Here is a 24,333-nt window from a genome sequence, read left to right as displayed (position 1 = left end):
CACATAATGCACAAAGCAGCTGACTGCCACTCTCTGTCGGGACTCATTTCAAGAATGAAACTCAATGTGGCTTCTCTGCTGAGAGGAATAACTTGGGTATGTCTCCAAAGTATATCTGTCTATTAGGCACCTTCTATCGCTTTACAGGATGTTAAAATTAGCAATCACTCTCTTTTGCCTTCTTCATTAAAACATAGAAGATTAAAGGAAGGTACTTGGCCAGTCATGCCTGTGCTGTGTCTTTGGAAGAGTTACTTAAGTCCCAAGACCTCTGCTTTTTGATCATAATCATGTAGGTTGCTCAACTTCAACTAACTATCCATCCACTTTTTAAAGCTTACTTATGGGATCAGTTTGCACCACTTTTCCAGAGAATGCATTATCAGATCCCAGGACCTTGATGGGTAAAAAATAAAGTCAGCTGCCCGCTGGATAGATTCCATCAGTGTATTTAAATCATTATTCTTTGTAATATTGAGACAGCATAGTATTTCTCTATAAATGCTCTCAAAATCGCTAATTGTCTTGGAAGCTGCTATTAATCTTCGCTAGTCAAAGGAGGACTGTCCTAATTTTTCTAAACACTCTTCATCTGAAGTCCCTCTTTGTTAGTAATATCCTGGCAAGCTTCCTCTATACGTTTTCTGAGGTCTTTTTTTATCTTTCCTGAATTATATTGCTTAAAATTATCCACAACACTCCAGCTCCAATAAGACTGAACCAATGATGTCTAAATTCTAATGCACTTCACTTTTGTATTCTATGCTTCTATGTCATTCTTGGTGAGTAAAATTTCATGACTTACTTAATCCCGAACCACTCAACTCATGGAAGGAAACCATCCTCCCACTGATTTTCTAATCATAATGCCATTGCATTGTCAGCTGATTGTATTTAGTCTCAGAAAAATGTGTAATTACACTGGAGTCAGTTGTTTTAGTCACACCCAGAAAATTAGCTAATAGGTCTAGTGATAAACAAACACATTTTCTTACACATTATCCATAGTTTCAGGTATCTTGCACCATGAAGATAACATAGCTTGGCCATGTGGATTCAGAATTGGCTTGCCTGTAGAAATTCAGATTGGAGGGCTGTGACTAGTGGTGTCCCACAAGGATCGGTTCTGGGACCTCTACTTTTCGTGATATTTATTAATGAGTTGGATGAGGGGGTGGAAGGGCGGGTTAGCAAGTTTGCAGGCAACACAAAGGTCGGTGCTGTTGTGGATAGTGTGGAGGGCTGTCAAAGATTGCAGAGGGATATTGATAGGATGCAGAGCTGGGCTGAGAAGTTGCAGATGGAGTTCAATCCGGAGAAGTGTGAGGTGGTACACTTTGGAAGGACAAACTCCAAGGCAGAATACAAGGTAAATGGCTGGATTCTGGGCAGTGTGGAGGAGCAGAGGGATCTGGGGGTTCATATCCACAGATCACTGAAAGTTGCCTCACAGGTGGATAGGGTAGTTAAGAAAGTTTATGGGATATTAGCTTTCATAAGTCATGGGATCGAGTTTAAGAGCTGTGAGGTAATGATGCAGCTCTACAAAACTCTGGTTAGACCACACTTGGAGTACTGTGTCCAGTTCTGGTTGCCTCATTATAGGAAGGATGTGGAAGCATTGGAAAGGGTGCAGAGGAGATTTACCAGGATGCTGCCTGGATTGGAGAGTATGGATTATGAGGAGAGACTAAGGGAGCTAGGGCTTTACTCATTGGAGAGAAAGAAGATGAGGGGAGACATGATAGAGGTATACAAAATATTAAGAGGAATAGATAGAGTGGACAGCCAGCACCTCTTTCCCAGGGTACCAATGCTCAATACAAGAGGGCATGGCTTTAAGGTAATGGGTGGGAAGTTCAAGGGAGATATCAGAGGGAGGTTTTTCACCCAGAGAGTGGTTGGTGCATGGAATGCGCTGCCTGGGGTGGTGGTGGAGGCTGATATGTTGGTCAAATTTAAGAGATTGTTAGATAAGCATATGGAGGAATTTAAAATAGAGGGATATGTGGGAGGAAGGGGTTAGTTAGTCTTGGGCATGGTTTAAAGGTCGGCACAACATGGTGGGCCGAAGGGCCTGTATTGTTCTATGGTTCTATGGTTCTATTATGAAATTGATTTAAAAATCTACCGTGACATTTAGACACTTGCATTGGCAAAACCAAGACACTGTTGGGATGATTATTTCATAAGTAGGAACCCGTCACTTAGCAAAATCTGGAAGCGTTGTGAACTGTGAAGAGGATAGCAATAGACTTCAAGAGGATATAGATAGGCTGGTGGAACAGGAGGAGAAGGGGCCAAAGAAAATTAATGCAGAAAAATGCAAAGTGATATATTTTGGTAGGACAAAAAGATACCAGAGAGCAAAGGTACAGAGATCTGGGGATACATGTGCATGAATCGTTTAAAGTGTAAGGGCAGGTTGAGAATTTCTGTTAAAAATGCATAAGGGATCATGAGCTTTATGGATAGATGGACAAGCTGCAAAAGCAAGGAAGTCAAGATGAGCTTGTGTAAAACACTGGTTTGGCCACTACTGGAGTATTATGCCCAGTTCTGGTGAGACACTTCAAGACCAAATGAAGACCACAGATACTGAAGAGATTTACTGAAATTATTCCAGGGTTGAAGGACTTCAATTACTTGGATCTACGAGAGAAGCTGGGATCGCTCTCCTCGGAACAGTGGAAGATCTGATAGAGGTATTAAAATCATAAGGAAAAATTCCTTTTTTGGAAACGTGATTAGAATCAGGAGTACACTGCTAGGTAGAGCAGTGGAGGCAGATTAAATCATGGCATTCAAAAGGGAACTGGACAAGCATTTGACAGGAACAAATAGGGCTTAGTGAGAGAGGGCATGGAAAAGGGATGAGTTGGATTGCTGTTGCACAGAATTGGCATGGACTTGATGGACTGGATGGACTCCGCCTGTAATGTAATCTTTCTGTGATCCTGTGATTCAGATTAGTGATTCATTTTTATGCCATAGAACCATAGAACAATACAGCACAATATAGGCCCTTTGGCCCACCATGTTGTGCTGACCTTCAAACCACTCCTAAGACTATCTAACCCCTTCCTCCCACATATCCTTCTATTTTAAATTCCTCCATATGCTTATCTAACAATCTCTTGAACTTGGCCAACATATCAGCCTCCACCACCACCCCAGGCAGCGCATTCCATGCACCAACCACTCTCTGGGTGAAAAACCTCCCTCTGATGTCACCCTTGAACCTCCCCCCCCCCCCCCCCCATTACCTTAAAGCCATGCCCTCTTGTATTGAGCATTGGTGCCCTGAGAAAGAGGCGCTGGCTGTCCACTCTACCTATTCCTCTTAATATTTTGTATACCTCTATCATATCTCCCCTCATCCTCCTTCTCTCCAATGAGTAAAGCCCTAGCTCCCTTAGTCTCTCCTCATAATCCATACTCTCTAATCCAGGCAGCATCCTGGTAAATCTCCTCTGCACCCTCTCCAACGCCTCCACATCCTTCCTATAATGAGGTGACCAGAACTGGACACAGTACTCTAAGTGTGTTCTAACCAGAGTTTTGTAAAGCTGCATCGCATTACTTTGTGGCTCTTAAACTCGATCCCATGTCTTATGAAAGCTAACACCCCATAAGCTTTCTTAACTACCCTATCCACCTGTGTGGCAACTTTCAGTGATCTGTGGATATGAACCCCCAGATCCCTCTGCTCCTCTACACTGCCCAGAATCCAGCCATTTACCTTGTATTCTGCCTTGGAGTTTGTCCTTCCAAAGTGTACCACCTCACACTTCTCCGGATTGAACTCCATCTGCCACTTGTCAGCTCAGCTCTGCATCCTATCAATATCCTCTGTAAGCTTTGACAGCCCTCCACACTATCCACAACACCACTGATCTTTGTGTCATCTGCAAACTTGCTAACCTACCCTTCCACCCCCTCATCTAAGTTATTAATAAATATCACAAAAAGTAGAGGTGCCCTGGACCTTAGTTCTGGTCCTGTTTGTACATAAATGCCCCTGTTAGCTGGTTTTGTTCCATTTGCTCCCTTCACAGTGGGGGCAAGTTAGTTTCTATAGGAGGCAGATCACCCTTATGTTCAGGAGTAGGCTATTCAGCCCATTGAGCTTGCTCCAGCATTTGGTTAACCACATCAAAAGACAGTTGAACAAGTACATAGATAGGAAAGGTACAGAGCAATATGGGCCAAATGCAGGCAAATGAGACTAGCTTGGATGGGGCATCTTGGTTGGCATGGACCAGTTGGGCCAAAGGGCGTGCTTTTGTGCTGTAAGACTCTGTGACTCCATCACTCTACAACATCAGCTGTCTGTTGTATAGTAATTAGGGAAATGGCCCGTCTTTTCCACATCCCTTAAAAACACACACATTCTATTGGTAAAAATGCCTGGGGTTTGCTGAAGAAAAAATCTAGTCCAAAGCAGCAGGATGAACATCAAAATATGAAGTGATAATATATAAGTTACATTATTCTGATCAACTAATTCTCTGTTCGTGTTTGAGAAGACTGACCCCTGAGTTTCAAAAGGGCATCGGATTTGAACAATAAACATCGGAGCTTTACAGTTTGTAGCCATCTGGAATATTCACATAAGAAAATAAAAGATTGTGAGGCTTCAGTTGTGCATGCCGTGGTGAAAATTAAAGTGTGGTTTCTGGAAACCTCCTACCTACCAAATTGGTGGCATTCGTTCTATTAGCACCATTGTGTTACCAGTCCTCTCCACAAAAAACAATTTGCACAAAGGCACACACCTACTGGCTCTAATAGCAGGTTTCCAACAGAGGGAGGCTGGCTAATAACATGAGATTGAGGCATCACACAGCTCTAAATGAATGGAACACTATTGAAGAGATTTACAGCTTGGATAAAAGTCTCACAGCATTGTTGTAGACGTCAATGTTAAAGCAAGTACATTTATCAGTTGAATCAGTGAAGCGGGTCTGAGTTATTTTACATTCAGAAAATATGGAAAACCAGTGCAATATATTAAATTGATCTGAATACCTTTATGTGAAGGTGGTTGAGGGTCTTCATCATTTTCATTCTAAACAAGAGCAGATTAGGGGATCCTTTCATTTGGCTGTGATTGCATTTAGTATTCAAGAAGTTATAATACTGAGCCAGAATGGGAAAACAGTGCAGAGATAAGATTTGTGACAGGCACTCCTTTTAAGGCAGACAGGGGCAGCAGCTCATTGTGAAGTGCATTCCTCTGAGCCTTCTACCATTACTGTGTCAATGTTTACTTTTCACCCCAAGCTCACCTATGGTCTCCTTGCCAGACCTTTGAAAAAAATGTTCCAACTGGGCTGGATCAAATTACCAGCTGCATTCCACTGTGTGGGTTAGAAACGTGAGGGCCACGCATTGTGAAAGGTGCTGAAAGAGGAGCTTGCGTAAATCATTCAAAACACAGGAAGGAAACACAGACGAACTCATAGCCAGCACTGGACAACATAAGGTAACACTGCCTGTGGTGTGATGTGCCTTGGCCTTGGATTCCTCATCTATATTACATAGTGGGCTATATTCAAGCAGTGTTTGGCTTAGTAATATAATAAGCCGCTCTTCAGTGAAGTACTGTAATAGATGATAGAACAAGGGCTACGGAAGTATGGAAGTCTGATTATTTTTTGAGCCATCTCAGGACTTGATGATGTTCAGAAATAGTCTGGGATGCTGCAATGATTTATAAAACAAGGTTGAGAAAATGCCTTTGTGAGTTAATAGGTGGAAATGGTCATCAGAGGTAATGGTTTTCCATACTAAACTGCAGCTGCCTACAATATTGCTGGGGTTGATCAGTCACATTGACTTTAGTCCCGTTTGCTCTTTCATCAGTGCAATTTGTCTGAAAGATCATGGGTGATAATCCTACCACTGACTCAACAAATTATGTGATAGATAAATAGAGACTTGCTCATTTGCTTTTCACTGAGTTGTTAAGAAAGAACATTCCTTTCCCTTCAGTTGTGAGAGATGAAGCTGTCTCATCACTTTAAGTCATTGTAACAATGTACCCCTGCACCAGAGCTCCTATTGAGACTCAAGGAGATCTGTTAAATCATGTCCCTGCTCTTAATGTATGTGCTGCCCTAAAATCCCCTGGGGCTTTCCCCGTCAATGTAACTGATGTAATAGCCACACAGATAGGAGGTGACATTCTCAGCCTCCCACCTCAGTTCACCCCCAGGCATACACACTTGGTTCCCTGGTGGCTGGCTGCCTGAAGAATGCTGTCCTACTGAGCTGTCCACAGGTCCTCATGGACTAGTGGTTCCTTCAGGCTGAAGAACACGCAGCCATTTGTCGTACTCTTCCCCTGTCAAAATGATCTAAAGGCCTGATCGTTGCACAAAGAGTTGTACATATTTTTAATGAAAAACAAGATCTAACTGCAAATGCAATGAGTTTACTTCCAGCTTAGTGCTGTCTGTGTCACACAGACTGCAGCAGTACAAGACGGAGGCTCACTACCACCATCTCAAAGGGCAATTGGGGATGGCCAATAAATGCTGGCCTTGTCAGCACTGCCCTTTATCCATTAAATGAAGGAAAGATGATCTGTGGCTGGCAACCTGTGAAGTGAGCATAGTACAACGGCAACAGGACAGCATCTAGTGGATCAAGATCTTCTTTAAATTCAGTGAATTAAAATCATAGAAGTAAATTCTGTTGGAGAAACTATTCACTGCATGCAAAAGTTACTGCAGTGCCTTTAAGAGTTGCCTACAGTGCGCATAAATAGGAGTATTGAAATTCATAGTGGCTTCGCTATTAACCCCAGCTTCTGATAATTTACCAAAATTCTGTGGACTCTGGGCAAGTCCCAGCAGATTGGAAGACAGAGAATGTCACTCCATTATTTAAAAAAGGATGTAGGCAAAAGGCAGGTAACTATGGGCCAGTTAGCTTAATGACTGTAGTTGGGGAAATGCTTGAAGTTATCATTAAGGAAGAAATATTGGGACATCTGGATAGAAGTGGTTCCATCAGGCAGACACAGCATGGATAAAGGAAGGGCAGGTCCTGTTTGACGAACTTACTGGAGTTCTTTGAGGATGTAATGAGCGCAATGGATAGAAGGGAACAGGTGGATGTTGTATACTTGGATTTCCAGAAGGCGTTTGATAAGGTGCCTAAAAGACTTATCTATAAGATAAGGATGCATGGAGTTGGGGGTAATGTATTAGCATGGATAGAGGATTGGCTTACCAATAGAAGGCAGAGAGTTGGGATAAATGGGTGTTTCTCTGGTTGGCAATCAGTGGTGAGCGGGGTGCCGCAGGGGGCAGTGCTGGGCCCACAACTGTTCATGACATACGTTAACAATTTGGAAGAGGGGACTGAGTGTAGAGTATCTAAGTTTGCTGATAATACTACATTGAGTGGAAAAGCAAATTGTGCAGAGGATACAAAGAGTCTGCAGAGAGATATAGAAAGGTTAAGTGAGTGGGCAAGGATCTGGCAGATGGCTTACAATGTTGGTAAATGCAAGGTCACTTTGGAAGGAAAAATAGAAGATCAGATTTTTATTTAAATGGTGCAAGATTGCAGCATGCTGTTGTGCAGAAAGACTTGGGAGTGCTTGTGCATGAATCGTGAAAGGTTGGCCTGCACGTGCAACAGGTTATTGTGAAGGCAAATGAAATGTTGGCCTTCATTGCAAGAGGGATTGAATTTAAGAGCAGGGAGGTTATGCTGCAACTGTACAGGGTACTGGTGAGGCCGCACCTGGAGTACTGCGTGCAGTTCTGGTCTCCTTACTTGAGGAAAGATATACTGGCTTTGGAGGTGGTGCAGAGGAGGTTCACCAGGCTGATTCCAGAGATGAGGGGGTTAACCTATGAGGAGAGATTGATTTGCCTGGGACTATATTCACTGGAATTCAGATGAATGAGAGGGGATCTTATAGAAACATATAAAATTATGAAAGGGATAGAAAAGACAAGAGGCAGGAAGGTTGTTTCCACTGGTAGGTGAGACTAGAACTAGTGGACATAGCCTCAAATTCAGGGGAATAGATTTAGGACAGAGATGAGGAGGAACTGCTTCTCCCAGAGAGTAGTGAATCTGTGGAACTCTCTGCCCAAGGAAGCAGTAGAGGCTACCTCTTTAAAAATATTTAAGAAACAGTTAGATAGATTTTTGCATTGTAGGGGAACTAAGCATTATGGGCAAAAGGCAGGTAGGTGGAGCTCAGTCCACGGACAGATCAGCCATGATCTTACTGAATGGTGGAGCAGGCTCGATGGGCCAGATGGCCTACTCCTGCTCCTATTTCTTATGTTCTCATGTTATGTTCTGTAAAATGCGATTTATTCTTTGTTTTATTCCTCTTTCTTCACTCACTCTCTCACCCCATTTTGCAATATCAGGCAATAAGATCAAAGATTTCTTTTTGCCATACTAAGGTTCCTGTTTAAATCAGACCCATTACCGGAAGCAGTTTTATTCTGATAAGTGACAAATAAACAAGAAAACAAGAGCTCACTTTGTGAATCATTTAATTAAAATTACTTTCAGTATTAAGTTTAATCCATTTTCTATTTCTTGTGAAGTAAATCACATTTGATAAAGCCAATGTGACACAAAGTCCACACATCTCGTGGATTTAAATGTGTCAATTGGCAGTTTGTTGAGAGTCTAGCATTCTACAATTTGACAGAGAAGACCTGTTTCCATGGAGTAAGAAGTGAAGATTTAGTTTTCCAAAATGTTCCTGCTAGAAACCTGATTATGAATGAGTGAAGGTCACATAATATTGTATTAGTTAGTTTGAGACTCTAATAGGAGTTGAATCTCTAACCATGGTAACATGAGTGTCATTACTCCATCACAATAGTATTTCAGGACTCCTGCTTCTTCCTATAACTATAAATAGATCTATGAAACAGAGTCAACAACCTGGCCATGCGGGGATGGAAGTTCATTGTTAAGAACAGAAAAGGAAGAACGTTGCTCATCTTTTGACATGCTGCATTTACCTTGCCAGTCCTTGATAGTGACAGGGAGTGTCCATTGCTGAAAGAACTAAATCTACACCCAAACCAAGGGTGTATTTTCCCAGAATACTTCTGCTTTAATCTTTGCCAAAGATCAGAGGAAACTTCATTCAATCATGTTAAGTGGGTTTCTACCAAATTTCAGCTCAGACTGCAACACTGGAGTAAGGGAACCTCCAAAACACTTCACCTGCCAAACTCTGGAGACATTATCTCAATACGGTTATGTTAAGATTGTGTAATAGCTGACAAAACCTCCTTCAGTCCTGAATACCTTTTTGGAGATGTTAATTCTATCTTTGACATTTTTCTACCATGAACTTACAAACATGTGTTTCTAAGAGCATGCCAAACCATTTCTATTAACTGCAGTAACTTGACCAAAGCTGCGACATACCTGGGAACTGTGGTAATTCAGGTAATGTTGGTTCCTCTGTCCCTACAGCAGTATTGCCACCTGCAAAACAGTTATAAGATCTCAAATCAGATGCAGAGCGTGTGAACGGTTCTGGAGCCAATGCTTGTCAAACTCTGTAGTGATTCCCTTCCTCTGTGCAGAATCTGTTTCTCTACGGATTTGTATTCTAAATCACCATAACCACAATGAAGAAAGGGGTTGAAGGTTATCCTGTTCATAGATGTTAAGGATAATTATGGAATGAATTCTGTGTTTTTGCACTCAGATTTTTATTATCACTGGACAATTCAATAGCTGCATCGGATTGGAGGAACTTAGCTCATATGCAGAAACAAAGACTAAGCGGGGCTAGTGTCGGGGAGGAGAGCAAGTAACTGGGAGGGTTAGGAGTGGTGTTAATTAACACACTGAATTTTGAGAAAAGGATAATAGCAAAAAAGAGGTATCTTTAAAACTCTTCCCATTTGCTTATTTTCCGGCTTAGTTTAGTGCACAGATGAAAGAAACAATAGTTCCAGTCTTCTGTATACATGCGTAATATCAATGTTGTAACTCCTAGTAAAAATAGTCTGTATTTCAATAATGTCACCGGGCTATTTGGACATGATGTGCAGGACAGTTTCTCCAGATTTTACAGTCTCTTTGAATTGTCAATGATCTATTTGAAGAATTTTGAAGCAGTCCCTTTGTTTCTACACCCTGGGTTGGAAAAAATCGGTAACAGATTTACAATGCGCTGGCCCTTCTTTTGCCATTCTGTAACTTGCTAAAATAAATACCTGCAGAAGAAATATTTATTGAACATACAATTGCTCTGCAGGCAGCTACAGATTATGGCTGTGTAAAGCTGAAGCAATACCACCTTAAGCTGCTTCAACCACTCACTCTGGCTGCCGCGCAATACTGCTGTCAGCTGCCAACAAACCTGCCAGCAAAGTGATACCTTCAAAACTACAGCACTAAAAAATAAATCCATCTCAGTTTCTGCCATGCCACATTTCACAGATGAGGAGAGATTCCTACCCCACAGCAGGGAAACTGCAAAACAAGCAAGCAATTGTCAACTTATCTACAGACCAGGTTGCAGACCCAAAACTACAAATGGAGGAGAACAACACAGTTTCAACCAGTGTTCCTTTAATCCAAGCCCCACCCTTTTCTAACACTTTGCCTGAGATGACAGACATAACAAAACACACAATTTGGAATTTTTGTAGTGTATATTGGGGGCATAAAAAGAGTACAGACTGAGATTACTGTAACAAAGGTAAATCAGAGGGAATGGTCTCACAGGGATGACACCGGTGATTGCTGGAAGCACAAAGTAGAAAATTAATAGAGATGTGACTATTTTGTCAGGGTTAATTAAATTCTGTGCTCCAGACTAATCCAAACTGATTGAACAATATCACCAGGCCACATTACTTCTTGAGGCTTGTTCTGTAAAAACTGTGTTTTATAGCAAACAAAGCTTTCCACTTGAAATGCAGAATTTGACATTGGTAGTTAGATGAGAGATCTGAAAGATTGCTTTAGCTGCTAATGCTAAACACAAGTAAGAATATTGGCAGCTGGTCATACTCACCTATGCACATTCATTTTTATGAACTTCATGATCACAACGGGTAAAATGGTCTCTGTCTATGTTGCCAGTTTCTATGATTCTATGAAGCAGCAGTTAATACCCTTTTGTGAGTTTAGCACCAATGACCAAAGGTCAATTTCTCCCATGAAACTCTCATGTGAATTCAGACTCATTTGGATTGCATGCTTCGACTACATGTTAACATTAATGCAAACCACGTGTTGCTGGTAAGACTATACCAAATGATTCACTTTCAGTTTAATGCTTGTTTATTTATTCTTCCAAAGCAGTGTTGCAGTTCCCAATAAGGATGAATGAACACCAAAGAATTAGTCCCAATTAACTGAAGGAAGGTGTTGATAGTAGCAGATTTGTAAGGATAAACTGGATGTTAGTTGGATGATAGACTTAGTGATTCTTGGCTCATTAATAATATAGCATAAAGGAAATGAATGAAGAAGGTTAGTGATGGTGTTAGGAGGATGATTTATGCACCTGTAAAGTCGAAGCCATCACCTGTTCCACTGTGGCAGTTTCCAAACTCTTCATCACACTCATCCGTGTCTATCGTTGGAGCAGCTGTTGGGACTACAATTGAAAGGTTAATGTATTAAGGATCTACAAAACTTACATGCATTTTAATAGCATTTATTATATGTAATTGAAAACCATAGGTGGCATTAGCCACTTTCAACACTGTTTCTTCTTTCCCCACTGATTCACCTTGTCTAAGTGGATATTATCAGCACATGAGCCTTCTGGGTGAATGCAGGCAAGCTATTTGATGAGGAGCAGTCGGGCATCACCACAGGCACAGCAATATCCTCATCCACTCTTTGTAAAGGCCTTCTTTAACAAGGATTAGCACTGCCAAGCAGGAACAAGAACTATGGTATACATCCTATTGTAGGAGAACTAAAACCAAGGTGTCATTGGTGGCTCAGCACTCCCATAAACTGGTCGTGAGTTCACGACCGTCTTCAGAGACTTAAGCACAAAACCTAGGCTAGCATTTTGGTGTGGTGTGAAGAGATGGCCGCACTCTAGGTGCTGCCATCTTTCAGTGAGATGTTGCACCAATACTGCCATCACAACTGGTCTTAACAGGCCTCACTGCAATGTTTTGCGGAGAAGCAGAGGAGTTCTCTCTGGTCTCCAGGCCAAAATTTACCCTTCAAACACTAACGTATCAGGTTACCTGTTCACTATCACACCGCTGTTATTGGGAAGCTTGCTGTGTGGCTCATGAGGGGTTTAGGCAGACAGAAACTATTCCCATTGACTGAAGAATCGAGAACCAGTGGACATGGAATAAGGCATGGAAAAAGATCAAAAAGTGACAAGAGAAAAAATCTCTTGTGCAGTGCGTAGTTAGAATCTGGAATGCCCTACAAGGGTATATGTGGACATAGGTTCATTTTCTAACAGGATCTGGGCAAATATCTGAGAAGAAAGAATTTGCGTAGCTATGGAAAGATGGTGGTGAGAGGGGCTTTCTGGATTATCCTTACACAGAGGCAGTTCAGACTCATCAGGCTGAAGAGTTCATTCTCATTCTGTGATTGAATACAGCATTTTGCTGTTTAACTCGCTGGATCAAGAATCAAATCTAAAATTACCCTGATCTGCATGGGTCACTGGTTAACTCGTCAGCGTCAGTGGTGCCTGCCAGTTACTTCCAATCAAAAGGGTTGAATTCAAGTCTTTGGTGCTCTATGTGCACACTCATTTTCAACTTTGAAAGCCTTTTGGACTTGAGGCTCTAGTTATGGTCCCAAATATAAACTGGCTAGGGTGTCATTGATCAGGATCAAGGAAGTGGCATTGGAAAACATTTCACACTTGAGAAGCTTCATTGTTTAAAGATGTATTGGTCCAAAAGACTGTTCAGTCCGGCAGACAGTTTTGATTGCTGGGAGTTAAATTGTACCTGCCTTTTGAAATGTCGGAAATATGCCAGCATGTAGATACAGCAGTAGATTTTTTTAAGATTTTGGTGGAACAAACCATATGGTAAAGAGTTAGAGTGAGTGCATTGCAATCATACTGTTACTTCACTGTTTAATCTCCTCATAATTGCCAATGTTAATGTTCTCATTAAATAGGCCAACAAACTGTGCCTGGGAGACAGTCACACTACTTCCCCAACGGAACATGTTGCAACTAAAACTCTCCGACACTGTCTCACTCGAGTAGGTCTCCAAAGAAAAGGATCCTCCAGAGGCTTGGATTACACAATTATTCCAGTGATGCAAAGCTCAGTGTAGTGAGCATTGGTGCTAAGGACCCAGCTCACGTAGGAATGTGTTCTGATATCAGCTTGGATTAAAGGTATGGAAAATAATGGTAAAAAATCTGTAGGTTTAATGGCTACAATAATTGTGCTGAGCCATAAATAATGGTGGCTGCACAAGTCTATCAAAACATATCGAAAGGAGGTAGGACGTTCAGCTGCTGACCTATTTTATTGTTTTAAAATAGTAAGGCAGGAAGTATTGACAGCTAGAATAACAGTACCTGTGCTTTTTTTTGTCTCAATTACTACAAGCTGTAGAAGTAATTTGAGGAGCTCCTATTTTAATTTTAGTCTTATTGAAGCCAAATTTAAAATCAGCATTGGGAGTTGAACTTATAAATGTCACCAAATGTTACCATGCTTGCACACTATTTCAAAGTAGATCAATAAGGTGAAACTGGATAACCAAATGTCAGCAGGACAAAACTTTCAGAATTCCCCTCCCACCTGCCCCACCCTGCAAAAGAGACCACCAAAATTCATTTTGCATTGTCTTTGCATCATAGAATCTAAATATTAAATGTGTTGGTAAATACTTGGACAAATATTTTGGTTGCAATGAAGCAGCCTAACCCCAAGAGCTGGATTCAGGTTTCAGTTGATAAGTAACAAACAACATTACGTTACACATGTGCCAGCAAAGAGCACTGCAGACAAGAGTTAAACCATTATCTACAATAACCAAAACATTCACCACTTGGATTGGGGAAGTTGAAGAAGGCGCCTCAAAATCACCCTTTGATTGTTGGGAGTTAATATACATAGAACACAGAACATAGAACACTACAGCACAGTACAGACCCTTCGGCCCGCAATGTTGTGCCAACATTTTATCCTGCTCTAAGATCTATCTAACCCTTCCATCCCACATAGCCCCCTATTTTTCTATCATTCATGTGTCTATCTAAGAGTCTCTTAAACATCCCTAATGTACCTGCCTCCACAACCTCTGTCAGCAGTGCATTCCATGCATCCACCACTCTCTGTGTAAACATCTTACCCCTGACATCCCCCTAATACCTTCCTCCAATCACCTTAAAATTATGTTCCCTTGTGTTAGCCATTGTACCTGTTAGGAAATTGTACCTGTTAGGAAAAGAAGGTCAGAATCCAAGTCCCATAAATGAAAAATAAAAATAAAGACACAAAAAATTCTGCAGATACTGGAATCCGGAACAATACACAAAAAGTGCTGGAGGAACTGAGCAGGTCAGGCAGCATCTATGGAGGGAAATAAACTAATCTCTTTTCTTCACTAAGTTATGTTTCAGTCTACTTTAATGGTGATTTTAGTTCTATAGATTTTGCAATCCTATTGTTGCTTGAATATTGAATTTGCAAGCAAATATGCATGGCTTGGTCATATAATCTAGTGAAATGTAATGTACTAGGTTTTGCAAATGGAGCATGTAGTTTTGGGTACCTCATTTAGGTAGAACATTAGCAAGATGACAGTACAGTGAAATTTGGCTGGGGGAAATTACCCTGTACCCAACCCCAACCCCACAACTCCTCCACTCCCCCCCCCCCACTGTCCTTGATGTCCTACGAGCCCCATACTGCAGTGGAATCTTTTAATACCCGAGAGAGTTCAGAATTTTGGTTTACCAACTGATTTGAAAAATGGTACATTCCACAGTGCAAGTCCTTCAGTACTGCATTGAAATGTCAGGCCAACCTAAAGATGTGTTCAGAGCCATGTGATCTCTTGCTAAACAAGTGCTGACATTATCAAAAAGGTTGTAAATACTCGGTTACAATGTTGCGGAGAAGGTTAAAGAAATTCTAAAACAGACTTTCTAATTAGTAAAAACTTTGAGAGTAATTAGTCTAATATTGCATCCGCTGATTGATGAAGTGTAACAAGGAGATGCACGATCACCATCTTTACCAGACAAATTTGGGCATGCGCAGGAAGTTACCATCATTGGAAGGGCAGGTAGATGTGCTCTCAATGTTATATGGTGATGGTGTGAACATGCTCATAAGCACACATAATCTCTTTTTAGAAGATCACGGGATGAGGGATAGTGGTGGGGGGAGGGCACACCTCTAAGAAGAATGAAGAAGAGGCCTCCATATTGAGTTGTACAGCACAGAAATGGGCCCTTCGGCCCAACACATCCATGCCGATCTTTTTAAATCACAGCATCTAATATTGGATTTGGAGAATTGTCATTTTATCATTCAACAACAGGGAAGAGGAACACAAAATAAATATAAATATTACTATTTCTCTCGTAATCGTTAGATGGGTAAATTTAATTAGTGAGTCACAAAGACCTTTCTGTGGTTAAACCCGTTGGCAGTAAGCAGTCTAATGGGATGAGATCACATTGCTACTTTAATGGGGGCATTAACCTGTTTAGTTCAAACATATTATTGTTAAAATAGTGTTAAAAGAATTTCATGCTTTTTTATGTTGAATGAAATTTTATCCCATCAGTGACATCACACACAAATAATGGGGGTAAAATTTTCACTTACTATCGGTAAATAGATATTTTTATATTGATGTAAGCTGGATCATGGGCTGTACTTCTTTCACTATTGTAAATTATTATAGTATTAAAAGTCACAAATATTTTATATCTAAGCCAGATGTTGGTTTTCAAATCTCCTCTAATCTATTAATAAGGTTTATATGGTTACTCATATAGCAATGTTGTAACCATTAAAATAAATCTACTGAAACACATGTGCTCTGGACAACCCAAAGGAACACCACAATTGGTGAATGATAAAGACAGATTGCAAATCTTCAGCCCTTATTGACACTCAAAAAATAGTAAATGAAGATTTAACAGCAAGCGGAAGTTTTGATTTCAGGGGTCTTGTCTTGTTTCAATCTTCCACCTCCCCTCCAGGGCAATTACTATTGATAGATACACTAAACAGTGAAGCACAGATCATTTTAAAAGATACAGTACCTTCGATTTCACATCCCAACAATTCCATGCGTAGTCCCAACCCAGCAGGTGATGCTCGCTCAGGGTAGACACGAATGTATCTTGTCAAAAGTGGTTCAAACTTCCGAATTTCCGGCGTATCGTAGTTGGTATTTCCTTCAAATATCTAGACAATGTGGAAAAAATACTCAGACGTTAGTTAAATCCATTAACAGAAATGCACACCACAGACAAAATATGTTCACTCCTCAAATTAAGTTTAATTAGTTGTATCCATAATATGCAATCCATTTTCATAGCCTAGTGACATTTGTAATTATAACATTGATCCTGAAAATTCAAAAATTGACAGCAGAAGCCAAACTGTGGAATTATGTACGATAAGTGTAGGAATGCATAATAATTCAGTAGAGCTTTTTGAAATTTGTCATGGGGTTTTCCCACTAAGGATAAATCAAAGTAAACTGAAAACTGTGTTTCACCATGAGGAGACAGGTCATGCATCAAACAGTGGCTTTTCTCTTTGATATTTCTTATGGAAGAACTATGCCTCTGTGTAATATTCAAGATTCTGTTAAAAATTCACATTAATAAAATATCCCAACAATTTAATTTTGGAGCCAATGCAGCCCCTGCTAAATTTTCAATGCTCTGTGCCAATCTCACATCCAAAAACTGGGGCAAAACATACCAATTTCCATCTCAATCAATGGGAACTTACTGTGATTTAAGAAACTGTCACAAAAATTTTACCACAAGAAATTCATCCCCAGTCGATGGAAACAAAAGCAAATTATCGTATTAGTGAATTACATTCTATCTCCAAAATTCATTCCATTTAGGTCAAGTGAAGGTACTATATGGCCTGTTTAGCAGCGTGGACTCGTGATGAATTTCCACAAAGATTTACTCCTAAGTCATCAAAGCCATGAAATCACGCCAGCTATTGGAAAAAGAGGTTTAGATTTTGTATGAAGTGACCTAAGTGCATATCTTTTCACAAGGGGATAGGTATTAAGAACGTTTAAATGAAATTTATATGTTTGCCCTGCAATCATTCTTTTTCAGGCCACTATTGGAATGTCCATAGGCAATTATTGGAGCCAAGTCTATGGGCTGAGCTACGTAATAAGGTAAACTAACCCCACGAGCTTTAAAAGCAGAGCACCACTTCCATACAGATGTCATCCAAATTAAATGGCATCATACTATCTAAAATCTGCTGCAAGGACTCTGCCTTTACATTGAAGTGCCTTTATATTGAACAATACACAAAGAATGCTGGAGGAACTCAGCAGGTCAGGCAGCACCTATGGAGGGAAATAAGCAGTCGATGTTTTGGGCCGAGACCCTTCATCAAGACTGGAAAGGGAGAGGGCAGAAGCCAGAATAAGAAAGTTGGGGGGTGGTGCACACGCAGGCAGGTGATGGTGAGTCCAGGTGAGAGGGGGAAGATAGGTGGGTGGGGGAGGGGGGGGTGAAGATGTAAGAAGCTGAGAGGTGATAGGTAGAAGAGGCAAAAGGCTGAAGACAAAGGAATCCAGTAGGAGAAGGCAATGGACCATGGAATGATGGATGGGGGAGGGGAGAAGAGGAGATGGGCATGTCTTCAAGGTGGGGCAAGGGAGCCACAGGAATAAGGGAAGACAAAGCTTCTTTACTTGCTTACAGCCCAGTGGTGCAAATTGTATTTAACTGCAACAGTCTGTGCCAAATGCATAATGCAACCAGGATGAAAATATTTTGGAACCTGTCTGCCAAACAAACATTCTCCAGACATTCTTCTATGCAGAGGATCTTTGCATTTTAATTGATTTCGAGTTTTCCTGTTTGTCATACAAACATCCTCAAGAAACATATTTGCATTTTAAGTGTCCTTAACAAAGACAAAATGCTTGCTCTGTGTGGTAGCAATGTTTAGCTGCAAGGAAATCTGAAACTAATACGCTCTGACTGGGAGGACAGAATAGAAATTATTAATTTTTTAATGTGGAAATAGTCATGTAGTTGCATGTTACAAATGTGACAACAGACTCTTGGCAGAGTGCTGCTTATGTGCTTCGGTTTTTTTGTGCTGTAGCACTTGAGACATTAATTCTAGTGATAGCATAATGGCAAGAGCTGAACTCAGAGGTCCCGCTTCCATTTCAAAAAGAAATATTCATGTCCAAAGCTGTGATCACAGTCTACTTGCCTTCGGTTTAGAGCTGCCAGGATTTGTTACCAACTTCCAGTCTGATCCATTTGTGCTGTACCCAAGTTTGAACTTCCGCATATATACTTTATTATCCCTCTGCTTCACACCCTGAATGATCAGGCTCCGCACCTCCTTCTCCATTCCCAGGTCTATCTGGATCCACTCATTATTGTAAGGCCGATGGACCGGTTGTAATGCCCAGCCTTGACGACTGGTGAGAAGACGAGCATGTTCAGGACCCCAGTAACGATCCATGGAGGATGAGGCTGTGATTTGGTTATCAGAGATGAGTCCAGATACCATTCCTAGCATTCCAGAACAGGGGTAATCTACAGGTCAACAAGTTAATGGCCATTAGTGAGGAATGAGGTAATGCTTTTTTTAATGAAGATGTACTTACAATGATTAGGAGAAAAATGTATTGGTTGCACTGTGGAATGAAAAATCTAAATAAAGCAAAAAAAATACTGTTGAATTAAAGCAAGGCACAGTCCTAATGGCAAATAAATGGATGACACCTTCTGCTGTACAGTTCTGTGGCATGGTATCACTTCCTAATCACTTACTTGAAGACTAAGTACTAACAATCGAGCTTTGTTTTCAAACACGATACTTCAGGCATGGTTAAGAATTACATATGCCAAGTACACTATATTGTTAGTTCTGGTTTTGATTTCTGAGTTGCTTGTCTAAAGTGTATTCCTGATAACTTTCACATCTGTGGAGATTACCTGAGGACAGGGAGATATATATTTAATACTGGGCAAAGCAAGTCCTTAAGTTTCTGATTGGCTAGCCGACTATGATAAATCACTGCACCGAGGAGTTAGTTAGAAAGTAATATGCAAAGTAAGTAAACATCTAACCGAAGGCAGAAATGGGAGGCAACCAGCAAAAAGGCTTTGCAGAAGAGATTCCATTCCTGACCCTGGTCTCTGACTCCACGGAGGTGGCAGAATGGTGAGCTACCACACCCTTCACCATCTCAGACATTAGCAAGTTTGCGCCACATCCTGTCACTTGTGACAGCGGATTGAAGTGCACTTTATTAAATTTTGAGTACTGTCATTTTCTATGACAATGTTTCATTATTCGAAGAGCTGCAGCTGTTTAAGTGATTAATCATGATGGATTTTACAAGATAAATGGTAACTTATTATTAATCAATTATACCATGGCTGTTCTGTATGCACATTTAAAATTAAATACATATACTATATGTAAAATATACATACATATAATATTAATATCCCTTATGTCCATACACAGACAAGTAATCCTTAGGATAAACAGTATAGTAAAAGGCCATTTGGTCCAACTAGTCCATGCCAGCATTTATGTTCTATTTGTACCTGCTCCCATCTTTGCTCATCTTTGTCTATCAGTGTTGCCCTCTTTTCTCTTCTCCCTCATATGCTTGCCTCGCCTCCCTTTAAATGTATCTATATTATTTAATTCATCCACTCCCTGTAGTAGTGAGTTCCACATTGTCTCCACTCGCTGATTTCTTTTGACTGTCTTATAATGATGACCTCTAGTTTCTCTCTTCCCCACAAGCGGAAGTGTTCTGTCTGCTTTCCATTCTTTCTGCTAGACTCTGTCAGAGCCATTCATAATGTTAAAGAGCTCTATTTCGTTACCCTTCAATTTTCTCTCCTCAAGAGAAAAGAGACCCTTACTATTCATCCTTTCCTGATATATATCTGGTATCATCATTGTAAATATCTCCACCCTCTCTATATCTTTTTGTATAATATGGTGACAAAAATTGCATGTAGCATAGTCAGAATGTATCGAAGCATGGTCTAAATAAGGTTTGATCCAGGTTTAACTTAAGGCCCTCTTTTACACTATTTATTTATTTTTGTAACTGATAGTAATTTTTATGGCTTGCACTGTACTGCTGTTGCAAAGCAACAATTTTCGTGACATATGTCAGTGATAATAAACCTGATTCAGATTCTGAATCTGATTCTGAGTCCCCTACTTTTCAATTATATCCCACCAGTAATAAATCGTACTGCACTTTTTTATTGTCTTGTTAATCTGTGGTGTAACTTTTAGTACTGGTGCATTGGTATTCTGAGATCACTTTGTTTCTTGACCCACCTAGACTTGTACCTTTCAAGAAATAAGTAACCTCCCTATTCTTCTAAACAAGTGTAATAGAACACATTTATCTGTGTAGAACATCATTAACCAATTATTTTGTAAGTCAGAATCAGACTCAGAATCAGGACATAAAGACAAAAAAATTACCTTAAGTTACAAATTTAAATAAATAGTGCGAAAGAGAAATAACGAGGTAGTGTTCCTGGGTTCATGGATATACTCCTCCTCAATACTGACAGTGCCACCCCCCTTACCTCCACCCCACACCAAAATGTATACTAATGTCAAATTTAGAAATTATGTTTTTAATTCCAGAGTTTAAATTTTAATGTAAATTTTGTAGAGCAGTAGTCCCAGCACTGAGCTTTGCATAACTCCACTAACCACCCTCCTCCCTTGCAAATAGCTACCCTTTATTGCTCTTCTCTGTTTATACTGTCCCGATGCCAGCTAGCAATCCTTTCTATTACTTGAACCCTGACTTCACATTCTCTGGCCTCATCCTGTGATGTGGTTCTTTATCAAAGGCGCTTTGAAAACCTAGAAAAATTACATCTACTTAATTCCGTTGTCTACTCTCTCTGTTACCTCCTCAAGAAAGTCAATTAGGTTAGTCACGCAATATTTTCCCTTTTGAAATCTTTAAAGACTGTTGATTATTATACTTTTTTAACTCTAGGTGTTCTTGCATTTTCTTTAGTAGAAAACCTAATATTTTGGCAATGATTGATGTTAGGCTGTCTGCTCTATAATTCCTTGGACATGTTCAATTTCTGTTCTCAAAAATAGATACTACATTAGCTATCTGCCAGTGCTCTGGCACTACACCTTTTCCTAATGAATTATTAAATGTGAGCAGCAGTGCATCTGCCATCTCTTCCTTAAATTATTTTAAAATGCATGGATGCAATCCATCTGGTTTTATTCTCTTTGAGTTGGTTGACTTATTTAATCTTTGCTCTTTTTCTACTTTAAATGCACCTATTTCATTACTCATCTCATCATCCACTGTCATGTTCACCCGTTGTCTCTCCCTGGTATATGTGGAAGCAAAATTATGACTATTTCAGCTGTCTCCCTCTCACTCACTGTGGTATTGTTCTGTCCATACCTTAATGGTCCTATTCCCATCCCAAACTTCCATTGTTATTGATGAATCTGTAACATATATTGTTTTTTGTTCCTTGATAATTTAATTCCATTATTCCTCTTTTCTGATTGTTGCCTTTTCTAATCCTGCTTTTATTCTCTGTTCTCATGCATTTCTCTGCTGAATATGAACCTAACGTGTACCTCTTTCCTTCCCCTCAATCATCTCCACATTCTTTGAATTGCATGACCAGATCAAATTACTTTCAGTCTGGTTCCAATATCTCTTCTCAGATTCAAAATTTAATTGTCAATTCCCAAGATCTAAAAATGTCTGATTTCTCATTTGCCACCCTGCAAGAACCTAATTGAGATTTCCAGTCTATGCCTAATTGCTGGTAGTTTTCTTTTGTGTACTAGTAATTTTATTCTGTGCCCTCATTCCCACAAGCAACATATCCAAGACCTTTTGGAGCCCAAGGTTGGTAACGATTTACATCTCGCACAGATGACCAGTATAGGCCATGGATTTGCATTTCATAAGACACTGGGCATGAATTTTTGTGGGAGTGCTCTTGCTTGAACACCATATGGCTAATGGGCAAAAGAACCTCTGTTGAGATTCACACTGTCGTGCTTTTCCTCCCTCAGGATTACAAAGCAATCTTGAATATGCATGTGTATAATTCCAGGTTCTTGGGTAGTATTGTTTTCACTTGCTAGATTAACAACCACAGGACTGTGCTATTGATTTAGAGGCACAAGATCAAATCCCATCCATGGAATTTGGAAGATTTAACCTCAAGAAATTAAATAAATCTGGAATAAAAATTTAGTAACAGTAAAAGTGGCAGTTAAACCACTGGATTGTCACAAATCCCCAATGTTTTCACTGATGCTGATCAGGAAAGGAAACCTGACTTTATCCAGGCAAACTGATATCTGACTCCAGATGTATTAAGGAGGTTGATTCTTAACTGCTTTTGGAAATTGATTTCAGTTTAGGTGCAAATGGGGAAGGACAATAAATACTGGCCTCACCAGTAATGTCCATACCCTGTGAATGAATAAATCAGAAGGAAAGTGACGGTGTGTTATACTCTGAGTTCTTTTTGAGTTACAGATCTTTTTTGGAGTTAATAACTTTTCTTTTGGCTGTGTAGGCTTTTGTGGAAACCATGTGAATTTGCTCTGCAGGTATCTATAAAATTTTTAGTACATTTACATTTGGCAGACAAAGAAGATTTTTATCCCAGTGGGACCAGGCTAGATTTGAACCAGGAGTCTAAGAAAGGAAAAAGATTCTCCAAGTGCTTCACAGCCATAGAAGGGCAGTCACTGATGTTGTCAGGAAATGTGACGACCACTTTTTGTGCTACTTTGTACCCCAAGGCAATGAGGAGTAAACATTAACCATGACAATGGAAGAACCTAAGAGGATAGGCAGGATGTGTATTTTACACCACATCCAAAACATGGTACGTCTGACAGGGAAGCATTCCCTCCGTGCTACAATGAACTTGCCGTCTAGGTTATGTGATCACTCCCCTGGTAAGGGGTTTGAACAAACAAGCTTCTGGTTCAGAAGCAAAAATGCAACTATTGTGATTAAGTTAGTGATGAAAGTGCAGCTGGATCATCCAGGACATTTTTCTAATTCTACAAACAAAGGGTGCAGCCATACAGCACTTCAGATTCAGTTACAAAAATCAGACAGATCAGATGTCGTGACTTGTGCTGGGAGCTAATTTTTTGAGCATTAAGTGTTGCATCACTGAGGTCACTCCCTGAGACAGTCATATAAATTAACAATTTTCTGAAATATTAAGATAATAATTAAATATCACTGTTCTCAAAATATTCAACAACACAACTGCAGGATAATACTTTTTTCCACTCAACTTTAAGTAACCTTGCATACATGAAAGTTGATCCAGGCTAGGCAAGCACAGAGATGCTTCTCAATGCTCGATGTGGCATTTTTAGGTTGCTAAATCCAGCAGTGTCCTTTGAAATGGACCTCCCTAATTCTTGGCTCTTCCAACCTGGATTGAGACCACTCAATTAAGTAAGAAGGAAACATATCTATAGGGAGAAAACGTGAATTTGTATTGGGCAAACATAAATTCCAAATTTGCGTATTTCCCAGGAGACTGTTGGAAAGATTTAAACAGGATGATCCTTTGTTTTGCAGATATTCAATTGATTAAAAAAATAAAGTTGCAGAAAAGATAACTGCAATAAACAGAAGTAGTATTAGCAGTGTCTTTAATTTATTGGAGTGAACAAAATATTTTAAACAGCTTTCACGGAAGCTATTTGTTTACCAGTGATCTTGCATCCATATAGTTCGAAGCGAAGTGCAACACCATTCTCCCATGACTGTGGTCTTATCCGAACATATCGGGTCAGGATTGTCTGAGGAAACTGCCTAATAACTGTATCATTGGGATTGCTGTTGCCTTGAAACACCTGCAAATATTAAAGACCACAATCAGCCTTGGACAAAATCACAAATATTTTCAAAATGTAAACCAATAATTCTTCAAGTTAGCAGTCCACCTGTCATAATGCTATGTTATGTAGCATCCAAAGTCTTGGCAATGCTTGAGAGTCATCAACTTTCTGCATTACAATGTCTGAATGTGAAGAGATGTTTCAGCCAACACCTGCAGTAACCGGCACTGGCGTTTCA

At 40.1% G+C, this 24,333-nt stretch overlaps 1 protein-coding gene across 5 annotated transcripts in view; it reads right to left on the bottom strand.

Moving 5' to 3' along the window:
* nrp1a (neuropilin 1a) overlaps window positions 1–24,333 on the bottom strand; it is a 163,493-nt gene that overhangs the window by 24,762 nt on the left and 114,398 nt on the right. For 4 of the 5 annotated variants that reach the window (XM_052015684.1, XM_052015686.1, XM_052015683.1 and 1 more), the window contains exons 9-13: window positions 23,966–24,110; window positions 18,435–18,766; window positions 16,262–16,406; window positions 11,531–11,623; window positions 9,430–9,489 (exon numbers count right to left, since the gene is read on the bottom strand). In XM_052015684.1, the coding sequence (XP_051871644.1) occupies window positions 9,430–9,489; window positions 11,531–11,623; window positions 16,262–16,406; window positions 18,435–18,766; window positions 23,966–24,110 (775 nt within the window). The remainder of the gene's footprint in view (window positions 1–9,429; window positions 9,490–11,530; window positions 11,624–16,261; window positions 16,407–18,434; window positions 18,767–23,965; window positions 24,111–24,333) is intronic. The other variant, XM_052015687.1, reaches the window with a different exon arrangement.

The sequence above is a fragment of the Pristis pectinata genome, chromosome 5 (genome assembly GCF_009764475.1).
Source record: "Pristis pectinata isolate sPriPec2 chromosome 5, sPriPec2.1.pri, whole genome shotgun sequence".
NCBI lineage: Eukaryota > Metazoa > Chordata > Chondrichthyes > Rhinopristiformes > Pristidae > Pristis > Pristis pectinata.
This window is presented reverse-complemented; position numbering and strand designations above follow the sequence as displayed.